This window comes from Eretmochelys imbricata, chromosome 10, assembly GCF_965152235.1.
Source record: "Eretmochelys imbricata isolate rEreImb1 chromosome 10, rEreImb1.hap1, whole genome shotgun sequence".
Classification (NCBI taxonomy): domain Eukaryota; kingdom Metazoa; phylum Chordata; order Testudines; family Cheloniidae; genus Eretmochelys; species Eretmochelys imbricata.
Genome location: NC_135581.1, coordinates 44,680,407 through 44,707,240, shown reverse-complemented (window position 1 = coordinate 44,707,240; position 26,834 = coordinate 44,680,407). Strand labels below are relative to the sequence as shown.

The 26,834-nt window shown below is 46.8% G+C and overlaps 1 protein-coding gene across 5 annotated transcripts in view; it reads left to right on the top strand.

Moving 5' to 3' along the window:
- The window catches only part of CSNK1G1 (casein kinase 1 gamma 1), a 271,112-nt gene that overhangs the window by 223,115 nt on the left and 21,163 nt on the right, over nucleotides 1-26,834 (top strand). For 3 of the 5 annotated variants that reach the window (XM_077829197.1, XM_077829194.1, XM_077829193.1), the window contains 2 exons: nucleotides 8,064-8,171; nucleotides 25,745-25,855. In XM_077829197.1, the coding sequence (XP_077685323.1) occupies nucleotides 8,064-8,171; nucleotides 25,745-25,855 (219 nt within the window). Of the gene's footprint in view, nucleotides 1-8,063; nucleotides 8,172-9,486; nucleotides 9,841-25,744; nucleotides 25,856-26,834 lie in introns of those variants that run through there. The other 2 variants (XM_077829196.1, XM_077829195.1) reach the window with 2 other exon arrangements.

Here is a 26,834-nt window from a genome sequence, read left to right as displayed (position 1 = left end):
CGGAGTAGAGGGTGGGCCCGGGCTCTCCCCCCTCCCCACCTTTGCCCCCTGATTAATCACTGAGACTGGGAGACAACAGAGGCTGTGCAAGGAAGGATAACTTCTCACCTCCCTTGCTGGCTTATGATGAAAATGGCTCAGTAGACTGTGACCCTTGTCTCTAGAGAAAGAAGGGTTACGTGGAGGGTCACAGTGAGGCTCTGAGGCTAGCAAAATCCACCCGGAAACATGGGACCCACAGTGGCAAGGTCAGAGCTTTGTCACAACTGGTGTCAGAGGTGGGATTTCATTCATAGCTTGGCGGGAGAAAGAGGTTTAAAAAAAAGAAAAAAGTGCACTGGGGTTTTGGATTTTTTTTTTTTTTTTTTTTGGTTTTTGTTTGTTTTGTATCACAATGGAGGAGGTGGTAAGATCTCTGGTACAAGCCACGGCAGCCCAGCAGGAGGCCACCTGGTTCAGGCAATGGCACAACAGGAGTCTATGCGGCTACAGCATGAAACCAATCAATTATTGATGAGCCAGGCGACCCAAGATCATGCCCTCTTGAGAGGGGTGGTGGACCAGCTGAAGATCCTCACCACCCAGGCCCGATGGGACGCGAACCCTGAGGGCCACTGGTTGTCTGCCAAAGATGACGTCAGGAGATGACATAGAGGCATATCTCCTCTCATTCAAAAGGACTGCTTAGCGTGAGGCATGGCCCCAGGAGCAGTGGGCCAGCATTCTCGCCCCTTTTGGTGTGGAAAGGCCCAGAAGGCCTACTTTGACTTGCCTGCCACGGATGCCACTGACTATACCCATCTGAAGGCAGACATCCTAGCACAATCAGGGGTAATGGCAGCGGTAAGGGCCCAGAGGTTCCATGAGTGGAAATACCAGGAGAACAAACTGCCGAGGTCCCAGCTATTCGGCCTCATACACCTCGCACGGAAGTGGTTACAGCCCAAGGTGTGCAGGTGGGAGGAGATTTTGGAGATCCTGGTCATCGACCGTTATGTGTGGGGACTGCTGCCAGATGGGTAGGCCAGAACGATCGGTCCACGTACGACAAGATGATCACACTTGTAGAAAGACTGATGACAGCCAGGGAACTGACCCGACTACCCAAGGAAGGCCCCTTTCGAAGCAAGCACCTGACCCCAACCCTGGAAGGTTGGGCAGCCAAACCCCTGGGGAGTCCTAGGTGGAAGAAGGGGGGGGGGGGCAAAAACCAGCGGGGACCCTAGAAGGAAGGGATTGGCCTGAGTGGGGGGAACCCTGGGACTAAACCCCCTAGCCCCCAGGAGAGGGGAGTGATTAAAAGCAATTATAGACGTTATATATGTGGGGAGTGGGGACACATAGCAGCACAGTGTCCCAGCACCGAGGAGCCTATGCAATGTAACTTGGGGGATTGGGAGGTCTCAAGCTCCCTTATCCACCTCACCAGGGTCGCATTAGCCCAGCATAGTTACACCAGGCCAGTGAGGATAAATGGAGCAGAGGCTACAGCGCTTGTGGACTCTGGGAGTGCTATCACCCTCATATCGGGTAAGCTGGTAAAAAATAGTCAGCTGCTACAAGCCAAATGGGTAGCAGTGACGTGCATGCATGGGGCTGTGAGCCATTACCCCACCATCCCAGTGGAGATAGAGGTTCAGGGAAACCCCATTGAGGTGACCGTGGGCGTAGTTCCTAAACTTCCATATCCTGTAGTCATTGGGAGGGACTATCCAGGGTTTGATAATTTACTTCCCCCAGAGAGGCTGGAGGGAGGTGGGGACCCTGAGGACAGCGACTCGTTACCAGGGGAATGTCAACCCCCAATGTTCGCTGAGATTTCTCAGGATCTGTTCTCAGCCCCCCGGAAGACCCGGAAGACAAAAAAAGAGAGGAATGCTGCGAAGGCCTTGGGAACCTGGATCCTGACCCAGGGCCAGAGGACCTCCCTAGTAGGCAGAAGGACGCGAGCAGCCAACAGAGAAACTTCCACCACAAAAGGTGAGCCAGAAGGTGCCCCCAGCCATGATGGCGGCGAGCCGTTGGAAGAAACAGAAGCCGGCCCTGGGAGCTTGGGCAGGTTAGTCCCAGGAGAGAGACTTTTGGGCGGGACTAGGTGGAGGACCCCAGATATGATAACGCCAGGAAAGAGGTGGCCGAGATCGATGGGATACCTGTGGATGGGAAGGGTCCCGGACCTTACTTTATAGTGAAGAAAGATCTCCTGTACCACGTGGTGCAAATGCAGGAGCAAGTGGTACAACAACTTCTGGTGCCACGAAAACCTCAAAAAGCCATATTGAGTCTCGCCCACAGTCACCTGTTTGGAGGACACCTGGGGTAGAGAAAACCCAGGCACGGATCCTGCGGAGGTTCTTCTGGCCAGGAGTACATGAAGATGTCCAGCGATACTGCACCTCTTGTCTGGAGTGTCAGTTACATAGCCCTTGGTCGCACTTGCTGGCTCCTTTGATGCCTCTTCCAATAATAGAGGTTCCTTCCGAACGGATAGCCATGGATCTGGTAGGGCCCCTAGAGAAGACAGCTCGGGGCCACCACCATGTGCTTGTTGTACTGGACTATGCAACCCGGTACCCGGAAGCTGTTCCCCTGCGCAACACAGCTTCCAAGACAATAGCTAAGGAGCTAGTACAGATCTTTGCCCGGGTTGGGCTACTCGAGGAAATATTGACTGATCAAGGGACACCTTTCAGGTCCAAGTTGATGAAAGATCTCTGTTCATTGCTCCATGTACAAGCCCTACGGACATCTGTATACCACCCACAAACAGATGGCCTTGTGGAAAGGTTCAATAGGAACCTCAAGGCTATGATCAGGAAAGTGGTGAGCCGGGATGGGAAAGATTGGGATACCCTATTGCCTTACCTCATGTTCACCATCCGGGAGGTTCCGCAAGCCTCCACTGGTTTCTCTCCATTCGAACTACGAAATGGGCGCCACCCTCGGAGCATATTGGATATAGCCAGGGAAGCCTGGGAAGAGGAGCCAAATCCCAGAAGGAACATAGAGTCATAGAATATCAGGGTTGGAAGGGACCTCAGGAGGTCATCTAGTCCAACCCCCTGCTCAAAAGCAGGACCAATCCCCAATTAAATCATCCCAGCCAGGGCTTTGTCAAGCCTGACCTTAAAAACTTCTAAGGAAGGAGATTCCACCACCTACCTAGGCAACGCATTCCGGTGTTTCACCACCCTCCTAGTGAAAAAGTTTTTCCTAATATGCAACTTAAACCTCCCCCACTGCAACTTGAGACCATTACTCCTTGTCCTGTCCTCTTCTACCACTGAGAATAGTCTAGAACCATCCCCTCTGGAACCACCTCTCAGGTAGTTGAAAGCAGCTATCAAATCCCCCCTCATTCTTCTCTTCTGCAGACTAAACAATCCCAGTTCCCTCAGCCTCTCCTCATAAGTCATGTGTTCCAGACCCCTAATCATTTTTGTTGCCCTTCGCTGGACTCTCTCCAATTTATCCACATCCTTTTTGTAGTGTGGGGCCCAAAACTGGACACAGTACTCCAGACGAGTCCTCGCCAATGTTGAATAGAGGGGGATGATCACGTCCCTCGATCTGCTCGCTATGCCCCTACTTATACATCCCAAAATGCCATTGGCTTTCTTGGCAACAAGGGCACACTGCTGACTCATATCCAGCTTCTCGTCCACTGTCACCCCTAAGTCCTTTTCCGCAGAACTGCTGCCTAGCCATTCGGTCCCTAGTCTGTAGCTGTGCATTGGGTTCTTCCGTCCTAAGTGTAGGACCCTGCACTTATCCTTATTGAACCTCATCAGATTTCTTTTGGCCCAATCCTCCAATTTGTCTAGGTCCTTCTGTATCCTATCCCTGCCCTCCAGCGTATCTACCACTCCTCCCAGTTTAGTATCATCCGCAAATTTGCTGAGAGTGCAATCCACACCATCTTCCAGATCATTTATGAAGATATTGAACAAAACCGGCCCCAGGACCAACCCCTGGGGCACTCCACTTGACACCGGCTGCCAACTAGACATGGAGCCATTGATCACTACCCGTTGAGCCAGACAATCTAGCCAACTTTCTACCCACCTTATAGTGCATTCATCCAGCCCGTACTTCTTTAACTTGCTGACAAGAATACTGTGGGAGACCATGTCAAAAGCTTTGCTAAAGTCAAGAAAACAATACATCCACTGCTTTCCCTTCATCCACAGAACCAGTAATCTCATCATAGAAGGTGATTAGATTAGTCAGGCATGATCTTCCCTTGGTGAATCCATGCTGACTGTTCCTGATCACTTTCCTCTCATGTAAGTGCTTCAGGATTGATTCTTTGAGGACCTGCTCCATGATTTTTCCAGGGACTGAAGTGAGGCTGACTGACCTGTAGTTCCCAGGATCCTCCTCCTTCCCCTTTTTAAAGATTGGCACTACATTAGCCTTTTTCCAGTCATCTGGGACTTCCCCCGTTCGCCACGAGTTTTCAAAGATAATGGCCAATGGCTCTGCAATCACAGCCGCCAGTTCCTTTAGCACTCTCGGATGCAACTCGTCCGGCCCCATGGACTTGTGCACATCCAGCTTTTCTAAATAGTCCCTAACCAGCTCTTTCTCCACAGAGGGCTGGCCATCTATTCCCCATGTTGTGATGCCCAGCGCAGCAGTCTGGGAGCTGACCTTGTTAGTGAAGACAGAGGCAAAAAAAGCATTGAGTACATTAGCTTTTTCCACATCCTCTGTCACTAGGTTGCCTCCCTCATTCATTAAGGGGCCCACACTTCCCTTGGCTTTCTTCTTGTTGCCAACATACCTGAAGAAACCCTTCTTGTTACTCTTAACATCTCTCGCTAGCTGCAGCTCCAGGTGCGATTTGGCCCTCCTGATTTCATTCCTACATGCCCGAGCAATATTTTTATACTCTTCCCTGGACATATGTCCAACCTTCCACTTCTTGTAAGCTTCTTTTTTATGTTTAAGATCCACTAGGATTTCACCGTTAAGCCAAGCTGGTCGCCTGCCATATTTACTATTCTTTCAACACAGCGGGATGGTTTGTCCCTGTAACCTCAACAGGGATTCCTTGAAATACAGCCAGCTCTCCTGGACTCCTTTCCCCTTCATGTTAGTCCCCCAGGGGATCCTACCCATCTGTTCCCTGAGGGAGTCAAAGTCTGCTTTCCTGAAGTCCAGGGTCCGTATCCTGCTGCTTACCTTTCTTCCCTGTGTCAGGATCCTGAACTCAACCAACTCATGGTCACTGCCTCCCAGATTCCCATCCACTTTTGCTTCCCCTACTAATTCTTCATAGTTGAGCATGTACTGCAGGTGAGAGATCGGATAGCCCAAGTTACGCCCATTGTACGGGAGCACTTGGAGAGAGCACAGGAGACCCAACTAACCCATTATAACCACCAAGCAAAGCTTCGACGGTTCCAACCAGGGGATCAGGTTATGGTACTGGTGCCCACAGCAGAAAGTAAACTGTTGGCCCAGTGGCAGGGACCCTACGAAATAATCGAAGCCATGGGAGAGGTGAACTATAAGGTGTGGCAGCCAGGCCGCCGGAAATCGGAGCAAATTTACCACATAAATCTTCTGAAACCTGCACGATCGAGAGGCATGCTTAGTCATGCAGGAGACCCTTTCCCAGGAGGATAATTTACACGAGCAAGTGAGGATATCATCCGACTTGACGCCGATCCAAAAGATCAAGGCAGCCGACATGATTAATTGCAACAGAGATGTGTTCTCTACAAAACCAGGGTGGACGACTGAGACCTATCACCATATCCGCACGATCCCCGGACCCAAGGTAACATTGAGACCCTACCGAATCCCAGCAGCCAAAAGAGAAGAAATCAAGGCCGAAGTAAAGAAAATGTTAGAATTAGGGGTTATTGAAGAATCTTACAGTCAGTGGTCCAGTCCAATTGTTCTAGTGCCTAAACCTGACGGTACCATGAGATTCTGTAATGACTTTCACCGACTGAATGAAACATCCCAGTTTGATGCATACCCCATACCACGCATCGACGAACTGGTTGACTGACTGGGTAGTGCCCGATTCTTGACTACACTGGATCTGACAAAAGGGTACTGGCAGATTCCTCTGACCAAAGAAGCTAAAGAAAAGACAACATTCACCACCCCAGATGGGCTATTCCAGTACACTGTCCTCCCTTTTGGGCTACATGGGGCCCCAGCCACATTCCAGCACCTCATGGATAAGCTGCTGCGCCCCCATACTAGTTATGCAGCTGCATACCTAGATGATGTCATCATCTATACACCAGACTGGGGAACCCACTTGGAGAAAGTTGAGGCAGTACTGCGCACCTTAAGGCGGGCTGGCCTCACTGCTAATCCCGGTAAATGCTCCATAGGGCTAGCAGAGGCTAGGTACCTGGGATATATTGTGGGGAGGGGCATAGTGAAGCCCCAAACGAATAAGCTAGAGGCAATTCAAAACTGGCCCCAGCCGACCCGAAAGAAGCAGGTCCATGCGTTCCTAAGTGTGGTAGGCTACTACCGATGGTTTATTCCCCACTTCGCCACTAGGGCAAGTCCCCTAACGGACCTGTTGAAGGCCCGAGGTCCAGACATGGGAAAGTGGACCGACTCAGTAGAGGGGGCACTTACAGACCTTCGGATGGCCCTCTGTAATGACCCCATACTCATAGCCCCGGACTTTAACAGGGAATTTATTGTACAAACAGACGCTTCTGAAGTGGGGTTGGGAGCAGTTCTGTCACAAATGGTGGGAGAAGAGGAACACCCGATCCTCTACCTAAGCAGAAAGCTTCTCCCAAGAGAACAGAAATACGCAGTAGTCGAGAGAGAATGCCTTGCTGTCAAGGGCTATGGAGACACTGCGTTATTACCTCTTAGGCCAGCGATTTACTCTTGTGACATACCATGCACCCCTCCAGCAGATGCAGCAGAATAAGGAAAAGAATGCAAGGGTGGTTCTTATCCTTCCAACCATTCCAGTTCCGCATACGGCACAGGGCTGGACCACCATGGCAACGCTGATGGTCTGTCACGAGCATACTGCCTGGCATCCCAAGTTGCCCAACTCTATGCTGTTGAGCAGGGGGGGCAATATGTGACGGGGCAAGGCCAGATGGCTATAGAAAAGTAGTGGGAGATAGATATATTAGCTCCAGGCTAAACAAATCCCTGGTACCAGGTTAAGTGAAATGGAAGCTGCTCCAGGTCAATTAAGACACCTGGGGCCAATTAAGAACTTTCCAGAAGGCAGGGAGAATGCTAGGTTGATTGGGACACCTGAAGCCAATTAGGGGCTGGCTGAAACTAGTTAAAAGCCTCCCAGTCAGTTAGGAGGGTGTGCATGTCAGGAGCTGTGGGAGGAAGTTGCGCTGTTGGAGAGGCTGAGTAGTACACACCATATCAGGCACAAGGAAGGAGGCCCTGAGGTAAGGGTGAAGCGGAGCTTGAGGAAGGGAGGGCTGCTGTGGGGGAAATAGCCCAGGGAATTGTACATGTCATGTTTCTAAAAGGTCAGCTACCATAGCTGATACTATTAGGGTCCCTGGGCTGGAGCCCAGAGTAGAGGGTGGGCCCGCCCCCCCCCCCCACCTTTTCCCCCTGATTAATCACTGAGACTGGGAGACAACAGAGACTGTGCAAGGAAGGATAACTTCTCCTCACCTCGCTTGCTGGCTTATGATGAAAACAGCTCAGTAGACTGTGACCCTTGTCTCTAGAGAAAGAAGGGTTACGTGGAGGGTCACAGTGAGCCTCTGAGGCTAGCGAAGTCCCCCGGGAAACACGGGACCCACGGCGGCAAGGACAAAGCTTTGTCACAATATATAACAGTATTGTGTTTCAGTGTACCATTAGATGTTAGTGTCTGTAAATGTCCAGCAAGCCTTTGAGTCTCATAGAGATTTTACAGCATCTGCTGTGATTCTCTTTGGCTGTTCAAACTATTTTAGGCCTATATTTTCCTGGGTCTTCCACACTGAATCTCAGCTAACCTAGTAGTAGAGCCTATGCATGTAGCGTGGGAGTGGAACCTAGGCAACGCATTGGTTTCTATGTATAATGGGTGCTTTATTTTGCAGCCTACTCCAGTGGGGTCCATTCATGTAGATTCCGGGGCATCTGCAATAACTAGAGACAGCCACGCACATAGGGATCGACCGTCACAGCAACATGCTCTTCGAAATCCGGTGCGTTACTTACCACTGTCTTTGCTTTAGTGTATTTCCATAATGCCTCCCCCAACCCCTGTTTGTGTGGAGGGAAAGAGGAGTAAAAACCTCTGGTGAAGTTCATTTCTTAAGAAAATTTAATATGCATAAAGGGAAGGCTTAAAACACTCCAGTTCACAAAAGTAGGTCAGTGTTTTATTCCTCCCTCCATCCACCTATGGGATGTCCGGAGGCCATTGATGTTGACACCTATCTCACTTCCAGCAAGTAAATTTCCTCTTAATTTAGGAAGGTTATAGTTTGAACTGAATTTTATTTTCTGTAAGTGAGAAAAATTACTGAAATGCTGTTTATCATAATAGAATTGAGGAGGTGCATGACCTAGGTGTATGGATTTAAAAGTCTACAATTTCAAGTGGATCATTTTTCTTCTTGTTTATATATATATATATATTTATTCTAGAAGGTTGCTGGGCTCTATTTCCAAATTTAAGGATAAAAAGTCAGTCTATGACCTTCTCCATTTTTTTCCTTAATGTCTTTTTCATATTTCATGGCTGTTGAGAGTTTGGATTTTCTATGTTAATGCAGAACATATCAGAAGTTCAGCAGATCACTGGAACTGATAGTTCCTTGTTAGAGCTGTTGGTACTCCATACCTCCCACAGTGAGTGGTTCTCGGCTCACTGGGCCTTTCTCTCCATCTGCATGCTGCTTTTGTTAAAGTCCCTACACCATAGACTATGTCCTCAGCTATTCCATATTAACTGTTTTGTTGTTGGTGTGGATTTAACAATGCTTATTGCCATAACCTGTCTAGGCTCAGCTTTTCTTGTTCATGCAGCTATCCTCTGAGTGGAAGAACAACAAATTTAGACCAGAAATACTTCTAAAGCTGTGGGTTAACCATAAAACAGGAATGTATTTCCCTCCTGAGAAGTGTTGCTTTTTGGCAGCTGGATTTTTAAAATAGTTGCATGTGAACATTTATTTTTATGCATGCTTATTAGTGCAAATTGCTGTGTAACAGGGGTTCCATAGTAACCTGCTTTAAAATGTTAGTTAATAAATACACTGTAGTCCCTTCATGCTGAGTTAATCTGGGTGGCAACTTCTGACTGCCTGCTCCTGCCAACAGACTTTGACACTGTATGCATACACAAAGTATCTCCTGTTTACTTTTCACTGCCTGGAAGACATTCCTGGTTTAGCTTTCAGGCATATTAGTGCATATATTTCTAGTTCATAACACATCTTTCATGTCCTAATAATGACACTTGAAGATTACTTATTCCTTGTTCTTTTTATTTCCCCCCTAAATAAACCCTGCCAGTATATGGCACAGCAGTGTCCCTAATTCCTGCATAATGCTGAGAATGAACAGCCCATCTCTCAAGGTGTTTGAGGTGTCGTCATCCAAGTATTCGACTGGAAAATAATTAAGCGGTAATTTCTTGCTCTGGAATTCATCTTGTACAAACATAACAGTTCCTCCTCCAAGAGATGATCCTCTTAAATGCTGATCAGACCACTTCTTTGCAAAAAGTCACTTAAAGAAACTTCTAGGGGCATGTGTGTTTGGGTAGAGTGAACCCTTCTGAACTCCAAGAGTGATTGTTTTATTTTTACTCCCCGGCATGCAAGTGAGTCTTTTACCAACCATAGGCACCAAAACCAGGCAGCATGTCGTAGGTCCTGTTCTCTCTGCAGTTTTTCCATTTAAACAGCTACAGTCAATATGCTTATTCTCCAGCAAAGCTGGGTTGCTCTGTGAATCGGTAGGTGGCAAGAGGATGGTCAGAGTTGTTAGGAACTCTTCCTCCAATTCCATGTGTATCATCTCTGCAATGTACCTCATGAGCTCAGGTAGTGAGAATCAAGGCCACTCCTAAACTGGTTCAAGGTGCACTGTGCTGCATAGCCATAACCCAGTGGTCTGGTCCTAATGGCCTCTTCTAAAGAATTTCTTCTGAAAGTAAGAAGATTCTAAGCTCTGAGGCAGGGGTGTGTTTCCCTTAATGTAAGCTACTATTTCAGCTACCTATTTAAGTCCATGCAACTCTATTATAAGGAGCAGCTCTCTGGCATGTCTATTTTCTCTCCACTTCTTGAATCTAGAGGCCTATGTGATTCTAACAGTACTGTTTCTAACTTTGTCTTTGATGTATAGCAGTGAAATACATTTCAAGGAAAGTGCATCTGTAGTAGTAGTTTTATGTATATCGGGATGGTACTCCTGAAGCAAGAGAGAGTCCAGCCTGACCCGAGAAAGTGGGGGAAGGGATTTAATCAAAGGGAGGTCCTGAAGAGACCTTCCTGGTAAAAATAAGACTTAAGATCTGGATTTGTTGACTTTGTATGATCTGAGGGAGGAGCAGTGTGTCACTCAATGCTTTGCTAAGGTATTTTAAAGCAGTGGTTCTCAACCAGCGGTCCAGGGCACCCTGGGGGGCTGTAAGCAGGTTTTGGGGGTCCTCCAAGTGGGTCCAGCATTAGACTTGCTGGGGCGTAAGGCAGAAAGCCAAAGCCCCACCCTACATGGGGCTGAAGCCCAGGGCCCTGATCCCCGCCACCTGGGGCTGAAGCCAAAGCCTGATCAACTTAGCTTCATCGGGGCCCTGTGCTGTGGGGCCCCAGGCAACTGCCCTGCTTGCTACCCCCTAACACTGGCCCTGGCTTTTATATGCAGAAAACCAGTTGTGGCACAGGTGGGCTGTGGAGTTTTTATATCATGTTGCGGGGGCCCTGAAAGAATAAGGTTGAGAACCCCTGTTCTAAAGGAGATTCCCTTCCCCTGTTATCCTAAATCAGGAAACTAATAGGAGCATATATCTCCTGCTGCTACGAGAGAGAGAGAAGGGTGAACCTCTGACTAGAAAGGTGCCGTTGTTAGCGACTATTGCTAGGTGGAAATTAAAACAAGCCAGCACAGACCTAATTGTGCTGAATGTTTTTAAAAGGCAGATGCTGTAGCTTTGAAAACAGAAGTCTGATTAACTCTCTGTTCTGCTTCCTTTTGCAGACTCTGTTTAGTTCTCAGCAAGGTTCAGGATTTCCTAGTTGAAGGGTGGACAAGTTTGCTCAAAGAAAACTTGGCTCCTTTTTTCCTGTGTGTAACTGCCTAATATTCAGACTCTCACCCAGTTTGAACAAGGACATTCAGCCTGTGTGGCTGTGCTCCTCCTCTAGCCAGGATAAGGCTCACCTTCAACAGCTTGAGTAGAGTAATGTTCTGAGGTAGCATGGTGGGGTGAGGAGGCAGGGAACTGGATTGCAATCTTTGATTAGCTATTTCAATCTCATTGCTCATATCTTCTACTTACTTGAAGTAACCCCTACAGTCCTTCATTCTCCCCGCAAATTAAAGCTTGCTAATTTGATACATTTGCATTTTTAGTTTTGTTTGTTCAATATACCTGCTCTCAATCTGGGTGAAAAGTTACTCAGAATCTAAAAATGCTCTTCTTCTGTTTCTAGCTTTCTTTAACATTTGGTTTAAATTTGACACATTTGCTTAGATTTAGATGGCTTCCATTGCTACAGCTTTGGAGCAGTTAATATAATCACAAATAGCGACGTATCTATTATGAACTTCAGAGTTCTTGAAAGAGACAGCTCTGCTCATGCGTATTGGGTCTGACCAACAGCACAGCTCTATCTGTTATGTCCTACAGCTCCCCCTGCTACTTCACTCTTGGAGTAGATAAATTGACCACTTACATTATTGGCCACATCAATTGACCACTTTGGCAATTAGCCACAGCAAGGTGCACATTCCTAGGATATTCGTGAATGTGTTGAGTCACAAATGTGGAATGAACTCACAGGAACAAAGGACCATCACAAACCTCGCCAGCTTTCACTCCAAGCATAGGAGCACTTCTTTGACTGGCCTTCTGATATAAATGCAGAGCAGCATGTTCATTAAAAACACTTCACTAAACACACAGTTCTTCACCTGGGAAGAGGTTGAGGGAGATACCAAACATGAGATGTTAGTCGTGCCATTTAATGAACTGCTGGATGGCCCTCAGTTACTGTGGTGGTGAGGTTGCTATATGAACCTGGATAGAATAGAATAGGCATGTAGATGTAGGTAAAGTGCCTTTAACCCCTGCAAAGTGCAGCAGTATAGCAGTGCACACCCTGGCATGGCTCATTTCCACTGGCTGTTTTTTAAAATCTAGAGACCATTTCAACCATTAAAATGTAATTTTTAAAATCTACTTTTCTGTGAGCTCCAATGTCTGTCTTGAGGTAGACATGTTAATGAATGTTCTAGATGGACTCTATGGACCTTTCTTTTCTTTTTCTGAAAATCACCTCTTTTCCTTGATGGAAGAGGGAGTGATGAGGTGTGGCGTCAGGAGCCCCTGAATTACAGAAAATCCTGGTTGATGCTTCACTAAGGGTATGTCTACACTACGAAATTAGGTCGAATTTATAGAAGTCGGTTTTTTAGAAATCGGTTTTATATATTCGAGTGTGTGTGTCCCCACAGAAAATGCTCTAAGTGCATTAAGTGCATTAACTCAGCGGAGTGCTTCCACAGTACCGAGGCAAGCGTCGACTTCCGGAGTGTTGCACTGTGGGTAGCTATCCCACAGTTCCCACAGTCTCCGCTGCCCATTGGAATTCTGGGTTGAGATCCCAATGCCTGATGGGGCTAAAACATTGTCGCGCGTGGTTCTGGGTACATATTGTCAGGCCCCTGTTCCCTCCCTCCCTCCGTGAAAGCAGCAGCAATCATTTCACGCCTTTTTTTTTCTTGAGTTACCTGTGCAGACGCCATACCACGGCAAGCATGGAGCCTGCTCAGGTAACCATCACCATATGTCTCCTGGGTGCTGGCAGACGTGGTACTGCATTGCTACACAGCAGCAGCAACCCATTGCCTTGTGGCAGCAGACAGTACAATAGGACTGGTAGCCATCATCGTCATGTCCGAGGTGCTCCTGGCCACGTTGGCCAGGAGCGCCTGGGCAGACATGGGTGCAGGGACTACATTAGAAGTGACTTGACCAGATCATTCTCTTTAGTCCTGCAGTCAGTCCTATTGAACCATCTTATGGTGAGCAGGCAGGCGATACGGATTGCTAGCAGTCCTATTGTACCATCTTCTGCCGAGCAGCCATGAGATGTGGATGGCTTGCAATCCTTCTGCACTGTCTGCTGCCAGCCAAAGATGTAAAAGATAGATGGAGTGGATCAAAACAAGAAATAGACCAGATTTGTTTTGTACTCATTTGCTTCCCCCCCTCCCCCGTCTAGGGGACTCATTCCTCTAGGTCACACTGCAGACACTCACAGAGAAGGTGCAGCAAGGTAAATCTAGCCATGTATCAATCAGAGGCCAGACCAACCTGCTTGTTCCAATAAGATCAGTAACTTAGGTGCACCATTTCTTATTGGAACCCTCCGTGAAGTCCTGCCTGAAATACTCATTGATGTAAAGCCACCCCCTTTGTTGATTTTAATTCCCTGTAAGCCAACCCTGTAAGCCATGTTGTCAGTCGCCCCTCCCTCCATCAGAGCAACGGCAGACAATCGTTCCGCGCCTTTTTTCTGTGCGGACGCCATACCAAGGCAAGCATGGAGGCCGCTCAGCTCACTTTGGCAATTAGGAGCACATTAAACACCACACGCATTATCCAGCAGTATATGCAGCACCAGAACCTGGCAGAGCGATACCGGGCGAAGAGGCGACGTCAGCGCGGTCACGTGAGTGATCAGGACATGGACACAGATTTCTCTGAAAGCATGGGCCCTGCCAATGCATGCATCATGGTGCTAATGGGGCAGGTTCATGCTGTGGAATGCTGATTCTGGGCTCGGGAAACAAGCACAGACTGGTGGGACCACATAGTGTTGCAGGTCTGGGACGATTCCCAGTGGCTGCGAAACTTTTGCATGCGTAAGGGCACTTTCATGGAACCTTGTGACTTGCTTTCCCCTGCCCTGAAGCGCATGAATATCAAGATGAGAGCAGCCCTCACAGTTGAGAAGCGAGTGGTGATAGCCCTGTGGAAGCTTGCAACGCCAGACAGCTACCGGTCAGTCGGGAATCAGTTTGGAGTGGGCAAATCTACTGTGAGGGCTGCTGTGATACAAGTAGCCCACGCAATCAAAGATCTGCTGATATCAAGGGTAGTGACCCTGGGAAATGTGCAGCTCATAGTGGATGACTTTGCTGCAATGGGATTGCCTAACTGTGGTGGGGCCATAAACGGAACCCATATCCCTGTCTTGGCACCGGAGCACCAAGCCGGCGAGTACATAAACCGCAAGGGGTGCTTTTCAATAGTGCTGCAAGCTCTGGTGGATCACAAGGGACGTTTCACCAACATCAACGTGGGATGGCCGGGAAAGGTACTTGACGCTCGCGTCTTCAGGAACTCTGGTCTGTTTCAAAAGCTGCAGGAAGGGACTTTATTCCCAGACCAGAAAATAACTGTTGGGGATGTTGAAATGCCTATAGTTATCCTTGGGGACCCAGCCTACCCCTTAATGCCATGGCTCATGAAGCCATACACAGGCAGCCTGGACAGTAGTCAGGAGCTGTTCAACTACAGGCTGAGCAAGTGCAGAATGGTGGTAGAATGTGCATTTGGACATTTAAAGGCACGCTGGCGCAGTTTACTGACTCTCTTAGACCTCAGCGAAACCAATATTCCCACTGTTATTACTGCTTGCTGTGCACTCCACAATATCTGAGAGAGTAAGGGGGAGACGTTTATGGCGGGGTGGAAGGTTGAGGCAAATCGCCTGGCTGCTGGTTACGCGCAGCCAGACACCAGGGCGGTTAGAAGAGCACAGGAGGGCGCAGTACGCATCAGAGAAGCTTTGAAAACAAGTTTCATGACTGGCCAGGCTACGGTGTGAAAGTTCTCTTTGTTTCTCCTTGATGAAACCCCCCGCCCCTTGGTTCACTCTACTTCCCTGTAAGCTAACCACCCTCCCCTCCTCCCTTCGATCACTGCTTGCAGAGGCAATAAAGACATTGTTGCTTCACATTCATGCATTCTTTATTCATTCATCACACAAATAGGGGAATGACTACCAAGGTAGCCCAGGAGGGGTGGTGGAGGAGGGAAGGAAAATGCCACACAGCACTTTAAAAGTTTACAACTTTATTGAATGCTAGCCTTCTGTTTTTTGGGCAATCCTCTGTGGTGGAGTGGCTGGTTGGCCGGTGGCCCCCCCACCGCGTTCTTGGGCGTCTGGGTGTGGAGGCTATGGAACCTGGGGAGAAGGGCGGTTGGTTACACAGGGGCTGTAGTGGCAGTCTGTGCTCCAGCTGCCCTTGCTGCAGCTCAGCCATACACTGGAGCATACTGGTTTGATCCTCCAGCAGCCTCAGCATTGAATCCTGCCTCCTCTCATCACGCTGCCGCCACATTTGAGCTTCAGCCCTGTCTTCAGCCCACTACTTACTCTCTTCAGCCCGCCACCTCTCCTCCCGGTCATTTTGTGCTTTCCTGCACTCTCACATTATTTGCCTCCACGCATTCGTCTGTGCTCTGTCAGTGTGGGAGGACAGCATGAGCTCAGAGAACATTTCATCACGAGTGCATTTTTCTTTCTTTCTAATCTTTACTAGCCTCTGGGAAGGAGAAGATCCTGTGATCATTGAAACACATGCAGCTGGCGGAGGAAAAAGAAAGGGACAGCGGTATTTAAAAAGACACATTTTATAAAACAGCGGCTACACTCTTTCAGGGTAAACTTTGCTGTTAACATTACATACATAGCACACGTGCTTTCGTTACAAGGTCGCATTTTGCCTCCCCCCACCGCGTGGCTACCCCCTCAACCCTCCCCCCTCCCCCCCCCCCGTGGCTAACAGCGGGGAGCATTTCTGTTCAGCCACAGACAAACAGCCCAGCACGAACGGGCACCTCTGAGTGTCCCCTGAAGAAAAGCACCCTATTTCAACCAGGTGACCATGAATGATATCTCACTGTCCTGAGGATAACACAGAGAGATAAAGAACGGATGTTGTTTGAACTCCAGCAAACATACACTGCAATGCTTTGTTGTACAATGATTCCCGAGTACGTGTTACTGGCCTGGAGTGGTAAAGCGTCCTACCATGGAGGACGCAATAAGGCTGCCCTCCCCAGAAACCTTTTGCAAAGGCTTTGGGAGTACATCCAAGAGAGCCGCAAATGCCAGGGCAAATTAATCCTTTCACATGCTTGCTTTTAAACCATGTATAGTATTTTAAAAGGTACACTCAGCGGAGGTCCCTTCTCCACCTGCCGGGTCCAGGAGGCAGCCTTGGGTGGGTTCGGGGGGTACTGGCTCCAGGTCCAGGGTGAGAAACAGTTCCTGGCTGTCAGGAAAACCGGTTTCTCCGTTTGCTTGCTGTGAGCTATCTACAACCTCATCATCATCATCATCTTCTTCGTCCCCAAAACCTGCTTCCGTGTTGCCTCCATCTCCATTGAAGGAGTCAAACAACACGGCTGGGGTAGTGGTGGCTGAACCCCCTAAAATGGCATGCAGCTCATCATAGAAGCGGCATGTTTGGGGCTCTGACCCGGAGCGGCCGTTTGCCTCTCTGGTTTTCTGGTAGGCTTGCCTCAGCTCCTTAAGTTTCACACGGCACTGCTTCAGGTCCCTGTTATGGCCTCTGTCCTTCATGCCCTGGGAGATTTTGACAAAGGTTTTGGCATTTCGAAAACTGGAACAGAGTTCTGATAGCACGGATTCCTCTCCCCATACAGCAATCAGATCCCGTACCTCCCATTCAGTCCATGCTGGAGCTCTTTTGCAATTCTGGGACTCCATCATGGTCACCTCTGCTGATGAGCTCTGCATGGTCACCTGCAGCTTGCCACGCTGGCCAAACAGGAAATGAGATTCAAAAGTTCGCGGTTCTTTTCCTGTCTACCTGGCCAGTGCATCTGAGTTGAGAGTGCTGTCCAGAGCGGTCACAATGGAGCACTCTGGGATAGCTCCTGGAGGCCAATACCGTCAAATTGTGTCCACAGTACCCCAAATTCGACCCCGCAAGGCCGATTTAAGCGCTAATCCACTTGTCAGGGGTGGAGTAAGGAAATCGATTTTAAGAGCCCTTTAAGTCGAAATGAAGGGCTTCATCGTGTGGACGGATGCAGGTTTACATCAATTTAACGCTGCTAAATTCGACCTAAAGTCCTAGTGTAGACCAGGGCTAAGTGGGAAGTGCCCTTGTGAAAAACTGACCTTGTGATATGTGGGCTGCTGGATAGCTCAATTCTGACTCTTAAGGGAGTCTGCTTGTCACAAAGGGCAGCATAGCCAGGAAAATGAGTGTCTCACAGAGCAAGGACTCCACAGCAGATTGTTTCCTCTGACTCCTGAAGGGGAGAGGATGCTATTTAAAGCAAGAATATGGCTTTTAAATGACATGTCCTTTTAACTCAGTCGGGTCTGTGAGTATGGGCAGATGAAGCTGAACCACAGGGACTTCCAGTTTCATGTACATACTGTGAGAGTTTCAGCCTTGCACCATAGAGATCTAGTGACATCGCCATTTGTCAAGCTGTTAACTGCTGCTTTCTCTCAGTGATGGCAACCTCTATAGTCTGCCTGTCTGCTTCTCCCCCAAACACCAGTGTGCCTTTTCCCATACTGCTCTGTTTAGGAAACCTTCCATGTCAAAATTTCTAAAGGTGCCAGCCCTGTAATCCTTTCAAACCTGCCTCTGTCATGATGCCTACAAGGGCATGAGTCTGGCCTTGATTAGATAAGGAATGAACTGAAACTTCTGTTTTGTTAAACTCTGATCATTTTGTTACTTCATCCTCCCTTGCCCTGGCTGTACAAACAAGTAACAGTGTAATCCTTGGTTGGGTCTCTAGGTGCTACCATAATGCCAGTAATGTCCAGAAAGGCCTTGCTGGCCAATCTGTGTCCAGAGTGGTACTCTGATGCACCTCAGTACTGAACTACAACTCCCTCTCAGCAGTTTGTGTTGTGCTCGTACGCAACTTGTGATACTGCACCCTGGCCTCAACTACTGGTTTAGATGAGGGAGAAATATGGTGTCAAAACAGTGCTGTTAAACATCCCAAACCTGAGGCATAGTAGAAATTATCTAAAGAAAAGGGTGGAAACATGCACTCGAAACAATGTACAAACAAACCTAGGAGAGATGCAGCAAAGCAGAAATCAGATAGGAGCACTATGAACAGAGATCACATTCTGCAGCCTGGGTTTCTTACCTGGAAATCTTATCACTTCATGTGCCAATCCTAGGCTCATCAGGAGGATGAGAGCCCTGCCCTTCCCCTCCACCATAAATGAATGAGATGCAAGCCACATCACCTGATATGCATGTGCAGGTAACTAACTCCCTTCCCTCAACTACCCACCCCAGCCCAACAAAAAACACTGGCTCCAAAGCCAGTAAGTAGCAGGAGGTATGGTACTCTCTCTAAGTCATCCCAGCTCCTGGAGGTTTACATATGGCCTTATACGAACTTGCCACAAGATTGCCTCCCGAGCCAGAAGGGATGAGGAGCCTCTGCCCATTCATCACTAAGGACCCTGATTCAAGACTCTTGTGTGGGGCTTAAGATACTGGCTGAAGGCACACATCTTCAGACCATTTCCTATATTGCCAGAGAGTACTTTGTTCTACTTCCATTGTTTGATGGGGGAAAGTTTCTCTTGTACCTGTGTTGGTAAAGTTGTCTCAACATATAATTCCCTGCTATATTTCTGTGCCTGTGTTTATGCCTTATTGAGGATATGTATGGCCAGGGTAACTCTGTGAGCTACTGCTATTAATTTCCTTTTGTTCTGGGAGAGATTTATGCCTTGTGGGCATTCTCCATGATGAAATGGTGACACTGGACAAGCTGTGCAAAGTCCACTTGATCACCAGACTTCTCCACTGTGGTGTAATCAGTTTCTTCTGGAAACATTTTCCAGTGCTCCTTCCCATCTTCTAAAAGAACTAACTATATCTGGAAAGTCAACCTAGACTACAAATCCCATGTCAAAATCTGACCTCTTTGGAATAGGTTCCCCATCGGTTCGCAGGCACATCTCCTTGTGAATATAACAGCCATTGTTTTCTGTCCATTTTCTTTCTCCTTCCCTTTTCCCTCTCTTGTTTTCTGGGGATTTTTTGCTGGTTTTGTCACTCCCCTTCTCCCGTTCTCTTTTGCTCTTATTTTGTGGCACCCCCTCCCTGTTCTGTTCTTGGCAGAAGGCTACATGCTGTTTGGATTTGAGATGTTCACTGTTAACTGTAAGAGGCCAGGTCACAGACAGTATGTTGCAGTTTAGCTGAGTTCCATAGAACAAGTTGGGCCAATAGACTTCCTGCCTCAGTCTGTAGTTCTGTACACGAGCTGCTCCTGTGTGCTCTTTCAAAAGGACAAATTATACAAACCAAGACCAGAGAATGGAATGGCGCCAGAAATGAGTTTGGATTCATCTTCACTGTACTTTACTAGGTACTTTCCTAAGTGAAATCTGTTCTCTAAGGTGTCTGTATCTGGCTCAGAGTGATCAGGTGCTCAGAATATTTATCCTTCTCAAAAGCATTTTGTACCATGGAAAATTATTTCTGCAGCAGAGCACGTTTTGACAAAGCATAATTAAAGAGTAATTCATTTTAGCCCACTATTAGCCAAGCCATAGATTAGGGTGAAGATCTTTTGCTTAACTTTGGGTTAATTGACTGACTTAACATGCAGTTATACTCTCAAGTATCAGTGATTTATCCTATGTTCCCAGAAGCATTATTTTTCTCCATTTAAAACAAAAATGAATTGTTGGGGCAAGTTCTTCTCTCAGATACAGGTACCCAACTCAGAAGGAGGTGATGGGAGTCATATGGCTATTTCAGAATGCTATAGCATTTAATGTATGTGCTAACCTGTAACCTTTGTAAGTAGTGCAGAACTAAGCTGAGTTCTCTGATTATAGTTATACATCGGGCCTTTCTTCCTAGAAAAGTAAAAACTTGCAGGTAGGCTGGCCAGGATACCTGGGAGCACAAGACCCTATGTAACTAAATGATTATTGGCACACTGAGGAGATCACGCTTAATCTGTCATGAAGAGGGCAGCCACCTACCCTGTTAAGCTATATCTGTCATTTTGTGCCAGGGAATATCAGAGCTTCCAACAGCCATTGTTTGACTTCTTCCCCTTCCGTTACTAGAGACCAAGAGGGTTAAAACTCCAAGCTTGTCTGGAGTATGGAACTTAATGTAGGCTGTAGCTCATCTCAACAGCATCAGATCTTAACCCCCTGCTGCAGCAGCAATTAAAGCTTGAGTTACTGCTCTGTGTGCTGCCTTTAGGTCTATTCATTTTTCATCTTCAGTGGGTTTTAGTGCACTCACTTATGTCTAAGTATCTACATAGTGATTCTGTGGCTGTCCGGGGTAATATTGGAGCACCTTACAATCATTAATGGATTTTATCCTTAAAACATCTAGCAGCCAAAGGCATAATGTGATTCAAGGGCTAGACACTGAAGCTAAACCAATTCAGGGTAAGAATAAGTGTGCTACTGGCCACACCACTCCCAACTGCAGACATGTTTCTGTTAGCAGTAGGTAGCTGCCAAGCTTGCCTCTTTCAGAGACATCTGCACCCCGATCAGCATGATGCTTGGTAGTAATTCCATTTTAAGCTCTCTGCGGCAGGAAGTGTCTTTCTGTGGTTTGCACAGTGCCTAGGACAATGAAGCCTCTATCCCTAACTGGTATGTCTGCAATATAAATAAAAACTAGGGTGGGGGAGCAAGCACGAGAGGAGACAGAGAAGATCATCGCCAGCAGCATGAAGCAACATACACATCAGAGAGAGAGAGAGAGAGAAGGAATAAGCAAGAAACAAGAAGATGAGGGAAGGGAGTGGAGAACAGACAGAAAAGGATGAGAGGCTCCTGTTGGGGTGGGGGAGAGTGGGCAGAGGATGTAATATCTAGGTTCTCGGCCTTTCTGTATATGAGTCAACAGTGTGCCCTTGTTGCCAAGAAGGCTAATGGCATTTTGGGCTGTATAAGTAGGGGCATTGCCAGCAGATCGAGGGACATGATCATTCCCCTCTATTCGACATTGGTGAGGCCTCATCTGGAATACTGTGTCCAGTTTTGGGCCCCGCACTACAATTGGAAAGAGTCCAGCGGAGGGCAACAAAAATTATTAGGGGGCTGGAGCACATGACTTATGAGGAGAGGCTGAGGGAACTGGGATTATTTAGTCTGCAGAAGAGAAGAATGAGGGGGGATTTGATAGTTGCTTTCAACTACCTGAAAGGGCATTTCAAAGAGGATGGATCTAGGCTGTTCTCGGTGGTACCAGATGACAGAACAAGGAGTAATGGTCTCAAGTTGCTGTGGGGGAGGTTTAGGTTGGATGTTAGGAAAAACTTTTTCACTAGGAGGGTGGTGAAGCACTGGAATGGGTTACCTAGGGAGGTGGTGGAATCTCCTTCCTTAGAGGTTTTCAAGGTCAGGCTTGGCAAAGCCCTGGCTGGGATGATTTAGTTGGGGATTGGTCCTGCTTTGAGCAGGGGGTTGGACAGGATGACCTCTTGAGGTCCCTTCCAACCCTGATATTCTATGATTCTATGAAATGGACAGGAGAAAAGGTGATAACAGCATGGGGTGGGGGGTATTCCCAGTTGTTTGTGTCCCAGGGAGACTCCAGTTAAAACCATTAGGAATCACTGCTATAAAGTGTATTGGGATAAAAGGCGTTCCATTCATATAAGCTAATATGACCTCCTTCAGCCCCGGAGAGGTGGAGGAGGAAGGGTGGCATTGCTTCCCAGACTGTTCTATGCCAGTAACTTCATAAAGGGGAAAATCTGAGTGGAGGTCTGCTCTGCACAGAAAAAACTGTGGCACCGGGTCAATTGAGTCAGGCTTCTGGGACACAGGCTGTGGCACTAAAAGTAGCAGTGTAGATGTTAAGTCTTGTGCTAGCTCCTGAGCTCTGAGACCCTGCCCTCTCTCCCACCAGTGTCAGACCCGGGCTCTGAGACTCGGTGCCATAGGTCTCTTAATGCAGTGTAGATGTGCCCTTAGAGTGTCCACAATGTTTTTAAAATTCAAACACTCCTGGCCACTTGATCCCTTTCAGAAGTACTTTGAGTCCTAGGGGAAGACTTCTGAGGTGCATGTCTTTATCGGCTCCATATTGCCACTTCTCGAGGAAACTGCAAATAGTTCATTCCAGTTTTGGGAGGAAAACCCCCACAAGACTAGTAATACATGCAACTTTTAACTTACCCAGGGCATTGCCCAGGGAAGTAGCGTCTCACCAGATTCTCTTCTGCCAATAAATCCGTAATGAGAGTGTTAACTTTTTCTGGACACTAGAGTAAAATATCCTCTTCAGTCAATTCTTTTGGCACGAGCCTTCTCCTTTCACCCCATACTGGAGTGCATACTGGAGAGCATAACCCCCTAGGGCTTGAGCATGGGGAAGCAAGTTTCTTACAGCTGTGTCGTCCAAAACCAAACTGTACAATAATATCCATCTGTTTACCTCACAACAGAATTCAAGAGTATTTCAAACCAGACCTCTTGATTCTGTGAATTGTGAATCACAGCATACTCAATAGATGGCTTTCAAAGAGGTTTTCCCCTGCTCCTCCAGCTTCAGGCAACAGCAGTCTGAGCTGTTAACCCCGATCTTTTGTTTCCGGACTGTTTTTTTTCAGGTGCACAGTGAGTTCATTTGTCCTCTTTGAACTAGTGCTGGTTCTCGTGCATTTTCAACTGCACCTTTGTCATTCACCTTCACTTTTCATACATAAAGTTGCGCTTAATTGTGCATATGCTATGGGAATCTGAAAACTCAAGCCTTAGACATCAGTTGACCTCAGTCTCAGCTCTCTGCTCAGGACTTCGTCTCAGCATTCCTCACCTACATCAGTATTAGTCACATTTCATATCAGAACAAGAAAGTATTCTACCATCTTTGTCTGAGATTTCACATATGGCCAACACCCTCACTGCTTCAGATATGTGCAGTCAGTCCACTACTACCTCCACAGAACCAACATAAGTTCAGAAAGTCCAGAACCTTGTTTGTTTTTCCTCATTGAAGAGAGAGAGGATGGAAACCATATAACTTGAGCAAATCAAATACAAATTAGTCTCAAGTCTATACATTTTGAAGCCCTATGGTGTATGTGACACTCATGAAAGGAATACCAAGTGTCCTGCCCTAGTAGCACTGGTGTGTGTGTGTGTGTGTGTGTGTGTGTGTTTTGTGGTGATAATAATACAGCTAACGGGTGTTTCATTGGCTGACTTGTCATGTAGTCTACTGCTGTGTGCTTGTCTAAATCAGTGGTTCTCAACCAGGGGTACACCTAGGTCTTCCAGGGAGTACATCAGCTCATCTAAATATTTGCCTAGTTTTACAACAGGCTACATAACAAGCACTAACAAAGTCAGTACAAACTAAAAGTTCATACAGCCAATGACTTGTTCATACTATTGTATATACTATACGCTGAAATGGAAGTACACCATTTATATTTCAATTGATTTATTTTATAATTATATGATAAAAATGAAAAAGTAAGCCATTTTTCAGTAATGTGTGGTGTGGCACATCTGTATTTTGATTTCTGATTTTGTAAGCAAGTAGTTTTTAAGTGAAATGTAACTTGAGGTTATGCAAGACAAATCAGACTCCTGAAAGGGGTACAGTAGGCTGGAAAGGTTAAGAGCCACTGGTCTAAATGAATGCTTAGTTCAGGGCAAGCTGGGATGTAAATGAAGGCCACGCTCACATACGGCATGCTGAGTGTCCAAGTGGCCCCAGCTGCTGTGCACTAGAAGCTCCTTAGTGCACTTTGATCTACACCACTTTGAAAGAGAGTAGATTAAAGTGCACTAGGGAACTTCTAGTGCCCAGCAGTAGTGTCCACATGGGCACTTAGTATGCTGTACACCAATGCAGTGTAAATTTACAGCCAGTTGGCCGCAAATTATGTTCCTGTAGACAAGCCCTGAGAGCATTGAGAAGTATTTGAATTAGTCTCTCCAGTTTAGAGAACGTTCCATCTCTATTGTTCAGATAGCTGAATTAAGCTTCCTATTAAAGCGCTATATTTATAAGCGGATGCCAAGCACAACAGTCTCTCACCATTAATTTGAGCTAGTTCTACTTTGTGAGAGGTACTGATTGCACTTGGGGCAGAAAGAGCATGTGACCCGGCAAAGAGTCTACTCTTTGTGCTGTATTAGTCTTTAGATGTAGCTTGTATCTCTCTTCCCAAAAGTTACGCTTTGTGAACTCCACTGTCCAGTATATTAATTTCTGCAAAGGTATATGAAAAGCACTGAGAGAGGTCAGTTTTTCTGTATGTTCCCTGATTGTTTAGATGGAGTGTGTACCAATAGTGTTCCATTCTTCTCTCCAACCAGTCCTTCTCTTTTTCCTTACTGATGCTTTTTTACTTTTATTTAACACACTGGTTTGATAGTTCCCACGGTTAGATAGATGCATTGGCCACATATTGTATAGAGAAGACCTTTGTTTTTATGGGAACATATCATTTACCATTATGGAGCAAGCCATTGTTTCTTCTGTTTTAGTGGCTAATACTTGACGTTTCAGGAGTAGCTAAGGGTTTGTCTACACTGGCACTTTGTTGGCAAAACTTCTGTTGCTCAGGGGTGTTAAAAAAACCCCAACCCCCCCCCCCCCCCCAGACAAAAGTTTTACAGACAAAAAGCACCAGTGTGAACAGCACTTTGTTGGCAGGAGCACTCTCCTGCTGACAAAGCTGCTGCCACTCATAGGGGGTGGAAGTTTTTTGTCAGCAGTAGAGCTCTCAACAAACAGCAGCTACACTGTGTGCCTTTTAGCAGCATGGCTGTAACAGCACAGCTGTGTCGCTAAAAGCCTCATAGTGTAGCCAGAGCCTACGAAACTTTCCTGCTAAGTGATAACTGAAAGCAATGGCTTTGACCTGTTTGACTAGTTTAGTACTTTTTGTCTCCGTTTGGAAGAAGAGAACATTATAACAACTTCTGATTTACTAGGGCATGTTTTCAGGCAAAACTCACACTTTTGCAAAGTAGGTGTGAAAACTTTTGAGCACATTTCTTTCTGCATTATTGGGTGTGTTTTGAAACCAGCTCCTGGTATAATAAACGTGGTTTCTCATCAGACATCTTGTAGTTTGGGCTCCTGGGCTCAAAAGCCCTATGTCCTGTGGAGGCTGGATTTGTGTGTCTGACCCCACTGCAGACAAGCTGTAGCATCTGTGTCCTGACAGGCCTAGTTAAAAGTATGTTACAGTTCCATTCATTAGTTTATAAATTCCTTTGTCAAAATATTTAAACAGAACCCACACTGAAGTAGCTCAGATGTTTTCTGAAAATTTATTTCTCCATTTGCTGGGTTGAATTAATCCTCTCCAACACTTACTGTTCTCAAGCGTGCAATGTGTTTGGTAAAATGAACTTTTAACCAACCTAAATGTTCTTTAAATGCCTTGCTTTTTTCAGTGAACTAACCCCACTAACTAATATATTTTCATTGCTTTGCCTGGGCTCACCTTTATCTTTCCTTCCATCTCTTGCTGTCATGCTTCTGAATGCCTGAGCAGACAGCATCATCAGACCGCCGAGGAGAGTGGGAGATCCAACCAAGCCGGCAGACAAATACCTCGTACCTGACATCTCACTTGGCTGCAGACCGGCATGGGGGATCAGTACAGGTATTACCTCTTCCTGACCTGCACAGCTTTGCCATTAGAATCTGCTTAAAATTCCTGAAGTCTCATTGAATCTCAGCTACAATATTCCTGTGATCAGGAGAACTGTGTGCACTCAGAAGCAACTGTGCTTTTTGGGTGCTCTTCACAAGCAGACAAGCCCTCTCCTGCAGTAGCTTAATGCTTAAACTACAGTCTCATGACACCCAAGAGGACCAATGACTGGTCAACTCCGCTTACTGCTACAGTCCCTGCAATATCTTTCAACCAGGAATTATTTAAAATAAGATACATGGAGCTATCTACCAAAACTTGATTGTCAGATAAACTGTTAATCACAGTTTAGTGTATATGAAGAAATTCTATTCCTGTTTACACTCATAACTAGTGGAGAGAATACGGAATGGGATTGTGTACTGACTATACAGCTCTCCAAAATGATGTAATTAAGCTATAAAACATAATTAGGTATATAACTGACAATTGACATAAAACGAAGTGGGTTGTTGCATACAAACACAAAAGTGCTAGGAAAAGTTACTGCTCTTCTTCAGTTTTTATATGTAGACTGTGTCTGAGCAGATGGTTGAATGCATCCGATATGAGATATATCCAGGGGCATCACTGGGTTGACTGTAGTGATGGACTGTAGAATGGCTAGTGGGAGGAAGATGTACAGTTACTTTTCCCTTCAGACTGATGAGAGAAGCTCATTTAAATACTGTCACTAAATGGCATCACAGCCAGTGATGCTACGTTGAGGTTCTATTGACTTTGTATTTCTCCAGCTCCCCAATGTATTACCTCATAATTGTTTGTTTGTATTTGAGAAGCAGCCTGAGGTCCCAGTCAGGGTTGGGGCCCATTTGTGCTAAGTGTCGTACAAATGTAAAGTGTAAGCTCTTTGGGGCAGGAGCTGTGGCTGCTTAAGAGCTAGGATGCAACAAGCGACGTAATAAACTGTGGTAATGAAGATGGAATG